Source organism: Branchiostoma lanceolatum, chromosome 3 (assembly GCF_035083965.1).
Source record: "Branchiostoma lanceolatum isolate klBraLanc5 chromosome 3, klBraLanc5.hap2, whole genome shotgun sequence".
Lineage (NCBI taxonomy): Eukaryota > Metazoa > Chordata > Leptocardii > Amphioxiformes > Branchiostomatidae > Branchiostoma > Branchiostoma lanceolatum.
Genome location: NC_089724.1, coordinates 7,829,693 through 7,845,415, shown reverse-complemented (window position 1 = coordinate 7,845,415; position 15,723 = coordinate 7,829,693). Strand labels below are relative to the sequence as shown.

The following is a 15,723-nucleotide window of genomic DNA, read 5'->3' as shown; positions in this document are numbered from 1 at the left end:
CAAATAATTGTTTCCTTTTTTCATACAAAAATGTCAAATTCCCATTAAATGTCTTATTGATTTTGATTAAAATTGTACAAAATATGTTAATATGATATTTTGATGTATCCATCTAGCCAAAAATATTTACAAAGGATATCCCTCTATAAACAGTGGTAAGTTCCAAGCTCCCAAACCGGATGTTGTGCACTCGAAAAATGCCAACATGGCGGGGCGTTGTGGAAAATATGTGGAGCTCACGTCACCCTTGCACTAAATCGGAATTTGCCGTAACATTGGGCCGTTATTTGCACCAGGGAAAGAGGATAGGGGACCGAAGGAAAGATAGTTTTTTTCTGAAAGGACATTTTTGTCGTCTGCAGACAAATGGATCGCGCCGCGCGCCGAGAACTTATTGAAACCATCGAACAGCAAAAGGACCGAATTGCTCGGCTAGAAAACAGACTGAGAGGTAAACATATATTGGCGACTTGTTGTTGTTTACAAGTACAACGTTGTTTACTACTGTCGCCAACTCCTATAAATCATTTTTAGTTATTGTTTTAGATTAGGAGAGACACGTAGACATTTACTTCTGACTTGACAAATGACAACAACAGAAATCCGTGTTCTTCAACTTTGACCGTGCCAGTGGGTGTATCTGCACTTGTCAATAGAAAGCTAGAGTTGACATACATGAGTGGGGTTGAGTTGGAGGTGATAATTTAATGGTATTTTTAATACTTTTCCGATCAATGAAGGAGTTAACTTTTTTATATTTTTCTGTTTTTCTGAAATTGTCAACTGGTGATACGATGATTACCATCTTCCAACTTTTCAATGGGTAAAATCACACAGAAAACGCCTCGGGCAAACTATGCCGTTCAACCAGATAGTACAATATGTAATGTGATAATTATCGGGTTAACCTACTGCACTAACTGACGTCAACGTAATGATGGCATTGCGGAATAATTACACTGGATAAGTTGGTGTATTTGTGGTTGGTACCAGTGTGAATATGATTGGCCTTGCACATATTAGTACATGTAAATAATAACAGTACACATTGACGTGCAATGTACTTGTACAATGTAATTGTAATCCAACCTGGCACAAATGATGTCACATGAAAAACCGGTAGCTGCATAAGATTCTGATTGACCAGCGATACTACTACTTGGTCACATGTGGCTACAGTCTTCGTCTGTGACCTGTCTGACAGTAATTTTGCCCCTCTGGAAGCCACAGTTAGACTACCCCCATTTCAACTTACAATTCTCTAAAACACACCTTTCACAACATCCCCCCACTTGGTTGCTCCACTCCCTCGCAATGCTCCCCCTTGCAATTATTGCCTAGAATTTAGAGTAGAAAAACCCCTGCTTTATAATCCCTACTTGTTTTCCCCAGATGTTGTGACTGCATACAAGGGTCTTGCAAAAGAAAAGGAGGCCCTAGAAGCCAGCATCAAGGTCCTGAATGTCCGGTCAGAACCTCACAGGACGCAGAACGTGGAGAAGGCGTCAGCTGGTACTGATGACTCCTCCGAGACTGCATCAGAGGCGAGCGGGGATGCACAGGCCACAAACGCAGGAGAGGGCGGGGCAGAGTCGTTTGTGGACCCACTTAATGCAACAGGACAGGTATGTCAGCTGTGGGCATCTTGTAACAGAGGCTCTTGTAAGACTGGTAGCTATACTGTAGTGTTTATATTTTGAAAAGGGTACCTATACGCCAAAAGGCAGTTACTCAAGCAACTGGATAAAATTTTGAAACAGTCAGACATTTCAGACAGCATCCGCTATCTTTCGTCAGTGACTATTTTTATTTCCATCGATATCTCTATACATTCACAGTGTCATAAACCACTAGTATCTTTATTTCCATTGATGTCTCCATACATTCACAGTGTTATAAACAAATTTTTAACAACTTAAACTCTTTGATATTTGCTAGAAAGCCTATCTAAGGACTACTAAGAAAAAATGATTTAGTACCTCACATTGCCACTGTAAACATGCAGCGATCAAATTTCTAACTGTTGCACGTGTACATTCTTCAGGCTGAATCTACGTCTGCAAACCAGGATGAGATTCTCCACCTGAAGGAACAGCTGGCCACCCTGACCAACGCCCTAGCAACCGTTACCGACCAAAAGTCACAGATGGAGGCCAGCTTCCAGGCTGACAAGAAACTCATCAGGGTAAGGACACAGCCTTAAGATTATGATAAGTAATCAATGAAAATTCGTGAAGCTTTGCGTCTTAAGGATCAATCAGCCTTTTGGTGTGGACATACATGTGTATATCTCAAGCTTTAGGTGTCTTGGCGTAGGAGAAATGGAACTACCGGTAGAGCCTTTTTAAAAACTCATACTTGGTCTAAGAAAAGCGTCAGCATTCTGAAACTCAAAAATATTCTAGTCTGCCATGATTCACAGTGAAAAGTTTTGCATTACAAACAATTAGATCAGCTAGATTTGTGGCTAAGCAAAAATTAAGTTAGCCCTTTGAGTCATCGGTATACAGTTGTATCATGTTTCACTGTCTTCTACAGCAAGAGAATGAAAACAGCAGGAAGCTGGCAGAAGAGACACAGCAGAGGCTGGAGGAACAGCTGGCAGAGGCCGAGGAACAGCTCAGTCAGGTGGGTCTTCTATAAAGCAGTGTTTCTGTTCTTGATAAAGCTAATAAAATCCTCATGACAACACAACAACCATGGCTCACATTTCAGTAACTCCTTAGCTTGGGGATATTCACTGATTTGTTATATAAAGATGGTGTCCCCTTCTCTTGTAACATTTTCAATATGGTATAATTGCTCAATCTTAGTCCTCCTTATGGACAACATGAATTGCAATTTTATACTGAAGTATGGAAGAGAAATATGGGAGCCTTTGTCTCAATGATTCAGACTCTAGATGTGCAACATTGTCAATTTCTCCTGTATCATGTTGCCTTTGTTATGAAATAAGTATCATGATTGTAGATCTCGCTGTATGAATGTTACATGTTGTATTGTTCCTGTGGACAGGCTAAGTCCCGTATCCGTAGTCAGCAGCAGGAGAGAGAGAAGGAACAGACGGACCACGCCATGATGCTGAGGGAACTACAGAAGGTGCTCTCAGATGAACGGGCTTCCAAGGAACAGCTGGAACAGGAGGTATGCACCCTTGTGTTGTCTGCTTCACGGTCCCACCATGTTTGTAGTTCATGGAAACTTTTTAAAGATTGTTGGAAGTACAATATGTACTTTTAATGTAGATTGGCACTGATAGGTATACTTCTTGATAAGTGGTGATGTCAGAAGTTTGGCATGTGACTGTAATCATCATACATTTTGTACATTTTAACTTTTCCAGCTCTTTGAGACAAAGCTGAAATTGGAAGAAAAGAAGGCCACACCTGACCTGTAAGTAACTTGAGTATCTTTTCGTTTAACTAAAATGAAGTTACCACCACCACATCTTCCCTACAATGCCTGTGCACACATATTCTGAAGTGCCTTAGTTATTGAGCTGAAAACAAAAATAAGTGATGCTGTTTGGTTGAATAAAGATACTGTCCATTTTTTTTGTATCCATCATCTCAATTGCTTCAAATCTAGCCAATCTGTCCCTTCAAATTCAATGTTTTCAGGCGTACTAAAGACTGTATGAAGAGCAATCTATGCTTCAATAAATAGGAAGTGACTGATTGAGTTCTGCAGAGTATGATCTGAAGATGCAGGACTTGTCTGCAGAGATGGGGGGTTAGAGTCAGAGTTACAGTCAGAGTTAGAGTTTACAGGAATAGATTGTAAGAATTAAGCCTCAGTTCTGCAGAGTATGAGCTGAAGATGCAGGACCTGTCTACAGAGATGGAGGGTTAGAGTCAGAGTTAGAGTTAACAGCAATAGTTTATAAGGTTGACTGTTCGTGTCAGTTCTGTAGAGTATGAGCTGAAGATGCATGACCTGTATACATAGATGGAGAGTTAGAGTCAGAGTCAGAGTTAACAGCAATAGTTTATAAGGTTGACTGTTTGTGTCAGTTCTGTAGAGTATGAGCTAAAGATGCAGGACCTGTCTGCAGAGATGGAGAGTTAGAGTTAGGGTCAGAGTCAGAGTTAACAGCAATAGTTTATAAGGTTGACTGTTTGTGTCAGTTCTGTAGAGTATGAGCTGAAGATGCAGGACCTGTCTGCAGAGATGGAGGGACTGCAGACACGGCTGCAGGCTGCGGAGGACGAGGCAGCCAAGCCTGCACCACTGCTGCTGCAGCTGCAGGAGGAGATGGCTGAGATGAGGGTAAGGGTATCTTTCTCTCTCTTTCTTTCTTTCTTTCTTTCTTTCTTTCTTTCTTTCTTTCTTTCTTTCTTTCTTTCTTTCTTTCTTTCTTTCTTTCTTTCTTTCTTTCTTTCTTTCTTTCTTTCTTTCTTTCTTTCTTTCTTTCTTTCTTTCTCTCTCTCTCTCTCTCTCTCTCTCTGTCTCCACTACTGGGTGTTGTCAAGAAAACATGCAGTTTTGCAAAGTTACTCTTGACTATCTGCAAAACATTTTACATTGTGTCTGCATGGTTTTTGAAGTAATGCAGACTTTGTCTTACAATGTCACGGTGTGATCACATTCATCAGGCAGTCGTACAGTTTTGATGTCTTAAGATTTCAAGCAGGCTGTGACAAAACCGACAGCCAACAAGGACTTAAGACAGCCTTTTCGGTAACAAGGTAGCTGAAATTTGTATGACAAACTAGTATGCACAACTATCCCAAGAATGCCCTCAGCTTGCAATTGTACAATGATCGTACAACAAATGTGACTAAGGCCTTACTTTTCACTCTCAAATCCTTCAGACTTTTTAGATCAGAACATCTTGTCAATTATGCAAACTAAGTTACAGTTACTGATTAGTGACTTAGATTTTGGTAATGACTGTCAAGCAACTGAATAGATTTTGGAAATATTACCGTTTCAAAAGTCTATCCAGTTGCTTGAATAATAGCCTGGATGCCAGACCCCCAAACTCTGAAATATCTATTGTGTGATAGATATGTCAGAGTTTGGGGGTCTGGCATCCAGGCTACTTGAGTAACTGTTATCTTGCGTATCTTATTACCGGATGTCTAACCTTCATCGACGTACATTGTCAATTGCAGTTTGAATTCTTTTTCAAACCTGTATGTATGTATGTATGACTGGTTTATTTCAGTAATAAAATCACAATGAAATCACACATTGTGAAAATAAACAACATGCCATTGCAGCTACAAAAACGCTGAATTAAGGCATGATTTACACTTACAAAACCTCTTATGTACAGACAAGAAAAACAAAATCAGTTATTCAGTAACTGTACAAGAAATGGCATCGTGGTGTTCCTAAACCTGTCCTGACCCCTCCCCCAGGTCCACCACAGACTGCAGATCCAGCAGGAGCAGACGAGAGCCAACGAGGCGGAGTCCAGACTGAGGCAGCTGGAGGCGGAGCGCGAGGCCAGGGTCGCCAACCTGGAGTCCAAGCTGGCAGAGCTGTCCGTTGTGGTCGGGAACTACGACAAGATCAGACAACAGGACCAGGAGGCTATGGAGTGGGTTTCTGTGACTTGATATTATCATCTCATTTCAAAAGAAACAGTATGTAAATTTTACAGAGAATCTTAAATGTTTGCCATCTATAAAAATGGGAAGGACCCCTACTCTTTTCGATAAGTGTGATGGGTTCTTTTGTGTCATACCTGGGCTGCAAAAACGTTTGTTCCAGACTGGATGATAACTTTGGGTTATCACACAGACTTCCATAGAATATTTAAAATGCATTTTGAGTGCGCCGAGTGTGCTGCTATTGAAAATTCGAATACCGGATTCGGTCGTTGGAATGTGCGGCTGTTACAATTTTTTGTTTGAGGACACCAACTTTTCTCACCTTCTGGCGATTCCGCACTGAAATGTGTGTTTTCTGTAGTGGGCATGACATAAATAAGATACACACGGTGTATTCCGCATCACCCTTGTCCCAGCCCTCCCACGGGTCGGATCGCCGGATTTTACCCGTGATCCGGCTGGTACCTCAGGTGATACGAAATACATGTACCCAGTGTTTTATTCTATATTTATGTGCCACAAATTGGTTACAGAGTTAGGCAGCAGGGAGAAGGTTAAACCTGCCGAGTATATGGATTCAAACCTCTGAACCTTTTCTGCTACAGAAAACTGAAGGAGAGGATAGCACAACTGGACATGGAGAACACTGCCCTCGCCAGAGTAGCCAACAACAAGGTGCAGACTGACGACCCAGACGACTCCAACCTGGACGTTCACGCCTTGAAGGAGAAGGTCCTGAAGCTGATTGGTCTGATGAAGATTGCCAACGAGAGATCTGACCAACCACTGCCAACTGAAGGTGACTTGTCTCTCAAATATTCTTAGAAAAGGTAAAGTTAGCCTTTTTGAGGCTGTAGGGGAGGTGGGTTGTTATCCACTGTGTCTAGGGCACGATATTGGAAGGCAGAGCCCAGCCCTCTTTTTCCACCGCCTTTTACCTCCCAAAACCAAAGTCAGGTACCCATTTACACCTGGAATGTGGAAAGTTGTGTTAAGTGTATTTCCCATGGACACATCTAGCCGAGAGTCAGGAATCGAACCTGCGACCTCTCAATCTCATGTTCATTAGCCTAACCACTTGGCCATTCTACGCCACCAGATAGTCTAAAAACAAAAGTCTCAAGAAAATTATACCCTATTGAAGGTAGCTGCTGAATTTAGACAGACATTACGATACTAGAAAGCCAATGATACTTAATCTAAATAGGGAGATAGTAATTGTATAATAAGTAAGGAAAGGGGAGGGATAAAGAATCTGTTGAAGTCTAACTGCTCTGTATGTTTATGAAATGCGCTAACCCCAAACTTTCCTGTTTCATCAGACCTGTACACCTTCATGAATCCTGGAGGAGATGACTCGGATGACTCAGGATCCCCGGTGTCCCACGACAAGTGTCAGCAGGAGTACAGGCAGCTTAAGGACGAGTTTGAGAGATACAAGATGAGAGCACAGTCTGTTCTCAAGAACAAGAATGCCAAGGTAACATACAATGTCACAAATACATGTGTGGTAAACTGCACGTGTTGTTCACCAGAATTTTGTATATTTATGTCTGATGCTAGGCTTTTTCTTTAACTTGCTTTTATTTTGGTCTGTAAAAACTAAAAATTCAATCGTGGTGAAAAAGTCAAAGTGATCTCAAAAGCGCCACCTACATCGGCTACTTATAGCGGTGAGAAGCAGTACTCTAGTCAGAAGCTCTGAAGAAGGTGTCTGACAGACACCGAGACGTTAGCAGGTGAGAACAATACCTGGTTGTGTATTAAGAATCTCCCATATCCTGATCTCAAACCAGTTTCACCGAAGAGCTAATGTTCCACTGGTCGTGACAGAGAAGACAGCTGCTATGTATAGTATATACAGGTTCAATATACCACAGAAATTCCCCTAGCTCTTTTTGACAAGTACATTGAATAGGTGACTATGGCTTACCATCTGGTCCGTGAAATAATATATGTTTTTTGTGGTAAGGTGTTCATTGACCGTTGGTTATCTTTTGCTTTTCCTTGTTTATCTGTATCAGGACAGTTCAGTCGGGAAGGAGATAGAGACCCTGCGCGGTCAGCTGCAGGAACTGCGGGATAAACACATCGCACTCAGACAGTACTGTGACGAACAGGAACTCAAGGACAAACAGAAGGTCACCAAGTTTAACACTAATGACTTTACAGCTCTTTTGATTGGTTAGACTTAGAGCGAATCTTCATACCTGTACTGTGATGAACAAGAACTCAAGGATAAGTAGAAAGTTTTCAAGTCTAACACTAATGACTTTAAATCTATTTTGATTTGATTGGTTAGAATAAATCTTCATGCCTGTACTGTGATGAACAAGAACTCAGTGATAATAGAAGGTCTTCAAGTCTAACACTAATGACTTTAAATCTCTTTTGATTTGATTGGTTAGAGTAAATCTTAATAAACTTCAGTGTACTGTTGATGATATTGGGGATAACTGACATATGCTGCACAAAGGCAGTACATGTACTATAAAGAAAGACAAATGAGAAAAGCATAAAAAATACTCTTTTTTTATTGGCAGCAGTTTAGAAAAATTAATACCAAATCTCTGCCTTGATGTTTGGTGTACAGTTGTAGTGTATATGGTTAATCACTTAATGTCACTATTTTTAATGTTCAACCAGGATGTGCCTGTCAGTAAATACTTCCTGGATAAACAAATAGAGTGAAGTGAAGTAAAGGGATAACTATTGTTGCTTTTTGAGATTCTCTGACATTTCATCTCTGTCTCATCAGGTTGAAGACTTGGAGGCCAGAATAGCTAGAATAAAGAATGAACACAAAAAGGAGCTTGATAAAGCAGAGGAGGAATACAGGGTGAGTTTTTCACATACACAGTGAAAGAAGTGGTTGGCATTTTGATTACAAATCGTATAGTTTCCTGTAATCACTTCAAATTGGTACACTAAATAGTTGTTGTACTACAGTAGCAAAAGCACAGTTATACTGTACTAAATGCACTTAAGTTTGTGTGTTTTCCATTTCGTGGTAGGGAAAAATGGAGTGTTTGCGGTCGTTTTAAGTTCGCGTTTGAAACAATATTTGCGCTACAGTCATTGGTGGGAAAAAGTTTTGCGGTGGTTTTAAGTTTAAACTGAAGAGTTCACTGCAAAAACCGCGAACATAAAACCACCGCAAACATTTCTGCATTTACAGTATTGGGAGTTTTACAATGAGGTTTTTAGTAGTACATGTAGTAGCTGCAGTACCAATACAGCTACATGAAGGCTAACTTGAGTATCATGATTAATTTTTCATCATGTTCATTTTTTTTCAGCAAAGAGCAGCAAAACTGGAGACAGAGATGCACAAGCAGCGAGACCGAACCATCGAGCTGTTGGCTGAGAAAGAGAAAGAGGTCCAGACCCTCCAGATGCGATCCCACAGTCCTGTCACACCTTACATGTTCAGTAACCAAAGGTAAATGTCATAGTGACATCAATGTTTCATAAACATATACTATTCAAAATTGATATGATTTGTAGGAGGTGTGTCTTATGTTTCGACTTTCATGCAACCCAATATAGACGAACTGAATAGCAGAATGGAGCTATGTTTAGTTCAAAACAAAGCTCAAAAGGAAAGGGGCAACAGTAACCGTTGGCGTTGGTAAGCGTTGGACAATAGGTCCTGGGTTCAATGCTTACCATGCCCGACATTGTGCCCTTGGGAAAGGCACTTTACACAACCTTCCCTGGCGGTGGAGTGACGCCCACCGATCCTCTTCAGCTAATCTGTCTAAAACTGTGCCAAAAAACACACTACAGATTTGGTTGCCAATGTGCCAACATCTAGCACATTTGCCACCAAGAATCACACAAGTTTTTTTCAAAATTTAGCCATATGAAAAATAAAAAAAGTTTGACTGGGAAATGTGTGTGACTCAGTCTGTCCTGTCCTGTCCATGTAGTGAAGGCAGCGCCCACAGTACTAGTGCCTCCCCCAGAGATGGGAGGTCGGAAGCAGGAGTGGACGATGATGATGACATCAGGTCAGAGCACTCCGACACCGTGTCTGAACTACTGGTCAGGCCACACTTCACTCCACTCATGGTAGGCTCCTTCAGTTCTTGTTCTGTTTCTTTCAATCAAAATGTCAAAAATTGTTTACATCTTGTTTGTTTGTTTAATGGAACTGAAATGTTAAAAACAACTGCACATTAATCTAATGTTAATCAATCTCATCTTTAGCACTCTGAAGTTTGTTTGTTTGTAGCCGTTTGGCACCCAATTTCCTATTGATTACAGAGTTAGGCAGCAGGGAGAAGGTTGAATTGGGGGCTGACTTTACTAGTAATCATTGTAGGCTATATTTTCAATCCACTTTTGATGACTAAGATTATAGGAGTCATCTTGGATACTCCTAGTAGTAACATCAGTGGAGTTGTGTCTCTTAACTAAAAGAACTGTGAGCTCAATCAAGACAACTGTTACAGTAACATTTTGTTAACAACTGATTACCATCACCAAGTCTATTATCTTTTTTTGTTCTTAATGGTATGATAAAGAAAATCCAATTTGTTTCCCAGTCAGCTTATTACCTTACTCGTTACCTGAAACATACATTCACCTTCATTATGTTGATTTCTCCCATTCTATAAACATGACGAGCAGACACACTCACGGTTAACAAGAAAGGTACCTGACACACACACTTGATGAAAATTAGCTGGTGGCAGTAGTGGTAATGTTGGTGAATGAAGGTTTTGTTGTAAACCACAATAGAAAGTTCCAAATGTTTGTAGACCTCATCTAGTAAACATCACAGTGACTGCATTCATTATGCTATGGTAGAACGGACATGTGGTGTGGTGTGGTTTGAAATATGGTTTTAAGGTGAATACAGTGGATAACATCCATTCAAAGCAACTGCAATTCCAGATATACTAGTAGTAGCTGTATGCTGTATCTAAGATTGCAGAGATTTGATTTTGCAGTAGGGAAAAATAAGGTGTTCATGGTGGTTTTGAGTCTGGTTTGAAACAAAGGGGTGGGCAGACAGAAAATAGAACAAGCATTTTCGCGATGGTTTTAAAGTTCGCAGAGAAGATGTCACCACCAAAACTGGGCACATTGAACCACCACTTACATTTCCATATTTACAGTACAAAGCACTGGCCTCTCTTTTATTAGCATATTTGCTAATCTGTAGAGCCTAAGCTGCTGTCTAGGTGCATCAAGTGAGACCAGCCTGACTAATTTGCTATGTTGTTATTGTTGTTGTCCTGCCAGCCCAGTCCAGGGGAGGGGACCATTGTGCACTATGCGGAGCAGCTGGCACGTAACGAAGTCGAGCTGTCTGCTGTCCGTAAACAGAAACACCATCTGGAGGCCAGCATCCACCAACTCCAGGAGGAGATAGCAACCAAGTCAGTAAATGGAAATGTCTTGAAATGTTCCAAACCTGGAGTTTATAGTCAAAATGCCCAAAAAAAAACAGTCAAGGGACCAATGAATCTGGTCTTTGTAGACAGATGAAAAAAGTGATCTTGATCCAGTTTAGCTCGCTGAAGAGTTAATCTTCCACTGGTTGTGACAGAGAAGACAAACTCTTTGTACAGTATTTACAGGTTCAGTTTACCAGGGAAATACCCCTCGCTCTTCTGGACAATTGAAAGCACAATGAACAGTGGACCACAGCTTAACGTCCTGTCCTAAGGACTGCGAGCCTTTCTAGTAGTGTGCATGTCGGGTGAGTGATACAGCCAGGATCAAACTCATGGCTTCTAATTCCAGAGGCAAGATCGCTAACCACTGGACTATGCATGCTACAGGTGGTCGCTTAAGACAGGATTCCCAATGCTTGTGTCATTGTGAAAAATTATCTTCAGGACCAGCAAAAATTGGTCACATTGACCAGGTGGTCTTAATGTAGAGATGGTTACTTGTACAGGTTTGACTGTACTTATTTTTTGAAAGCTCATAGGGAAATAAGTAAAATAGTTTTTTCACACTAGTTTTGTTGCATCGTTCAATGATGTGCGCAATGTGGACAGTGACTTGCTCTCTTCTTGTGTTCAGGGAGGAGAAGTACCAAGACCAAATACAGGCACTTAAGAGAGAGGTGGACAGACTAGAAAGGAACAGGTAATGTCTTGATATGGTCACAGGTGTTTGCTGGTGGATTTCTGTTAGAAACAGGTGTGTTACAAGACATAGCTGCTCAAGAGTGGTTACTGTGTAATCATTTATTCAGTATCCTTTTACAGAAATTTGTCATTTCCAGAGTTACTACAGAGTGGGCTAATATAGTGGTCAGTAAGTGATTTCCTGTAATATTAACTAATATCCGCAAGAAAATAGTTACTCAAGCAACTGGATAGATTGACTGAAAGGTAGTGGATGCTAAATGAAAAATCTGACCGTTTCCAAAATCTATCCAGTTGTTTAACTGTTTTCTTGCGTAATTCTCATTACCTGGATGTCTAACTTTCATTGACGCATAAACTCAAATCATTTTGATTTTGCGTAGGTCTCGAGAGAGCGCAAACCTCGAGTACCTGAAGAACGTTGTTTTGCGCTACATGACGACCAGCGACTACGCTGCCAAGGACCAGATGTTCAAGGCCATCGCCACCATCCTGCAGTTCACGTCTCAGGAGGTAGGGACAGAAACCTGCCGCTGTGCTATAGGTTGAAATACTGTAAGTCTACTTAGATCCGCGGTATAATTAGATCCGCGGTATCCGCGGCGACCTCTGCGCCGCGAATCAATTTCCCCGCGGATATGTTTATCGTACTTTTGCCCCCCTCCCCACATATACGAGTGAGCTCGACTTCAGGGAAAAGCGCCACATAAACAATGCACGCGATTGTGTAAAACATGACAAACTTTTACACAGTACATACGTGTAAACAAGTGATATTACATATGATTCGCAGGAGTTTGGCCGAGCGGCGTCGCTACTCCCGATCGACCGCTACACACATAGAGTAATTTACCGAGAAATTTACCGAGAAATCAGAAAATAACTATGGAGATACACGCCACAATTTTGGCTTGTTGTTACGGGCGTGGGGACGCCGTTTACCGGCGTACAATCACGCTCTTTTGTTTCTTGCTATTGTTATGCTTGCACACCATCGATATCGGTGCCTTTGACATATGTTGATCTCATTAAAAACCTGTTTTTCAAGGAAGCCAGCAAAAATACGTAAAGAAAAAAAAAGATTTTCGCCCGAGCATTTGAGTCCCTACGCTGTGATTTCCCGCCATTCGCCGCCATTTGTGGTCGTGTTCGGTGGAGAATCTATCCCTTTAATTTTCTTCCCGTGGAAATTCTGCTTAGGTAGGGTAGATGAGTCGTGTTTACGCCGTGATTTTACTTCAAAATACAGCGCGCTAGCGGCCGGCCCGGGCTGGGCCGCCATCTTTGTTTACTCTTGTTTACCGCCTGTTCTAAGCGCTGATTGGTTTGAGTCAGAAAAACTTTGCTCTGATTGGTTGACTGAAAGATTTCACGTGATCACAGGGCGGGAATTCCCCGTCACAGCTTCGGCGTGGACCGCATTTTCTGACGATTTTGAAGCAGTTTTGTGGCGACCTTCGTAACATTTTTGATTTTTGAAAATTAACCAAACATTTTCTGATGGCAGTATTCAGTTATATTTTTTCTACTCATCGCCCAGCGCGAATTTAGAACCACCGCGGATTCTCCATTTGCCCGAAACCGCGGATTTTAGGCCCCGCGGATCTAAGTAGACTTACAGTATTGCATTTACCTTTAGATAATTCTACCCAGTACCATTGGGTTGCCCACTGGCATCCCTAGCAGCAGAAAGCTTACTTATTAGTTTGAAGCTGTCCAGTACTTCAATGAACCTACCCACGTATTAGATATCATCACAATTTCCATACAGAGGTTATGCTGACTATGAATATCCGGAAATGCACACACAGACTGACAGACACACCAAGAACAATACCTCCATTTTTCATGCAGGTAATAATGAGGTGTTGAGAGATCATAGTCATAAAACATGACTTTGTGTATATCTATCAATTCTATATTTTTAGAATTACATGACTTTGTACAAGGACCAAGAAATTGTGCCAAAAAACTTAAATTGCAAGAGCTGAGGCATGCTGTGCCTTTTTAGTGACTGAAATTCTAAGTAGCTATTGTTAATGTTTGAAATATATGTTAATGGTAAACTCAATGTTGTTTCTCTTTTCCAGAGGACCAAAGTGACGAAGTTCAACAGCAGTTGGTGGTATGGGTCTCCACGAAAATAGCTTTGATTTAGAGGTCATGGGATAGGTGAGGTGAACCCACAGCTTATCCACCCTGTGGCACACGGCATGGCTAGGTGATGGACATACAGGGCTTATATCCCATGCTGTAGAACACGTGTGTGGTATTGACGCTGAATGGATTGTGGAGTTGTGCTAAAAGTTTAAGGTGTAAAAAGTGGCTAGTGTGCTGCTAGTGTCTACACAGGGCTTGAAATGGCGAGCAAGTGCACACTGTCAAATGCATTAATTACGTTGAATGTGACAAAGGCAAGCTTTCCATGCTGAAATAGTTCTCTTGTGCCATACTGCCTTTCCCATATGGTGGATCCTGTGAAAGTGAATGAGCCAAAGTGAAGGAAATGCCTTTCTTGATAATCAGCACCAATAGGCTCCTGTTGACCATTTCTGACATTTTGCAGACATCACAAAATGGCTGTTGCTTAGCTATATCATCATGTGATAATGGCAATGGAAGACTATATCAGATTCCCCTCATCATGATCAGTGGACAACACATGTGCCATCATGATATTTGCAGCCAACCCATACAGATTCACTGAACATCAAAAGCTCCAGGACCTACAAAACCTATCTTGGTTTATTGGTTTATTGCGATACCCTTTAGTCGAATTACGACTAATCTTCCAGGGTTCAACACACACAAAAAGTATACAAACACAGACATATATACAGTGCAAGATTAAAAGGACATATATACATAATCATAACATATACAGATTGCTAACATAACTTACGAATAATCGGTGATAAACTGGTAGATGGCCTTCTTAAAGTGATATGGGACTGTCAATGATTTGATGTTAGATGGTAATGTAACATCTTCGGAGAAAGAGTCTACCATTGGCCTTTTCTATGGTCATTTAAGTCATTTGAGAAACTGTAACCGTGTAATACCTAGTTTTATGCACCAGACAAGTCACTTCCATTCCTTATACCACTGTTGTTGTTGAGCCCGGACCTTTTGTAGACAAGTATTTGTCCGTTCTGTGTAGAACTGGTATTCTGTAAACAGGGAAGTGTGGTTAAATCTATCATGGAACCGGTCAGATATCTGTACACAGAAATCCCCACTACCTTCCCCTAACCTCTTCAGGTTTACAGTGGCAAGTGCATCATAGCCAAAACATGACTCTCACCAATTGTGGGATAATAAATGTAGATATTTCTACGAATTTATATTTTTGGTGTATGTATGTATATATATATGACTTGAAAAACAGATAGTCAACAAATAAAAACATGTACATGTATGTATACTGTATAGTGGGAGTAGTACTTGTATGGGCCATCGTTGTGTGATGGATTTTGGTATTTAGGTGAAATAAGATAATAAGTGGAAATAGTGTGTGAGTAGGGAATATATTTATTGACAAATAGGAATCCATATATGAGATTTGACTGGTGCAGATATGCAGCATATTCTCCATGAAACTGCCATGTTCACTTCATAAAGCAAAAAAAAATGGTTTTGCTACATTCAGTTATACAGGATATATGGGATAGATACATCATCAGTGTTACTGATAAGGCCACACAAATTTAATTTCTTTGGTTAACAGATTTTTTTTTAAATTCTAGGACGAGGACATCATTAAAACAGAAAGCTGGGGTGAAAACTTGCTCCTGACCATGCTCACTCCCTGAAATTGTGTGCACCAAAGTACAAACTTTCCTCTGAGATTCTGTTTTCATGTTGATTTTCCAATCTAGCATTTTTTCAAAATTCTGTTAACCAAGAAATCAAATTGGTGTGGCTTAAACTGTGTTTATATGTATGATTGGATTGGACTGGAGCAGTCCTACCTGACCGAAAATTCTACTCTACTCTACTCTACTCTGGATGGATCTCACTGGACTGTGTGCCGGTTTGCACCCTCTATAATT

The 15,723-nt window shown here is 40.9% G+C and overlaps 1 protein-coding gene across 4 annotated transcripts; it reads left to right on the top strand.

The window, feature by feature from the left end:
• Window positions 1-186: 186 nt before the first annotated feature.
• LOC136429972 (GRIP and coiled-coil domain-containing protein 1-like) lies at window positions 187-15,617 on the top strand. 4 transcript variants are annotated; one of them, XM_066420163.1, is made up of 20 exons: window positions 187-451; window positions 1,393-1,625; window positions 2,045-2,185; window positions 2,539-2,628; window positions 3,016-3,144; window positions 3,344-3,393; window positions 4,128-4,269; window positions 5,367-5,548; window positions 6,167-6,360; window positions 6,884-7,041; window positions 7,586-7,702; window positions 8,320-8,400; window positions 8,861-9,003; window positions 9,494-9,635; window positions 10,197-10,220; window positions 10,815-10,951; window positions 11,604-11,669; window positions 12,055-12,184; window positions 13,762-13,796; window positions 14,238-15,617. In XM_066420163.1, coding segments are annotated over exons 1-20 (2,280 nt in total). In that variant the 5' UTR covers window positions 187-366; the 3' UTR covers window positions 14,239-15,617. The 4 variants fall into 4 exon arrangements, with proteins under 4 accessions (XP_066276260.1, XP_066276259.1, XP_066276258.1 ...); XM_066420162.1 differs by having other exon boundaries at window positions 13,762-13,843; XM_066420161.1 differs by lacking the exon at window positions 14,238-15,617 and having other exon boundaries at window positions 13,762-14,203.
• Window positions 15,618-15,723: the final 106 nt, after the last annotated feature.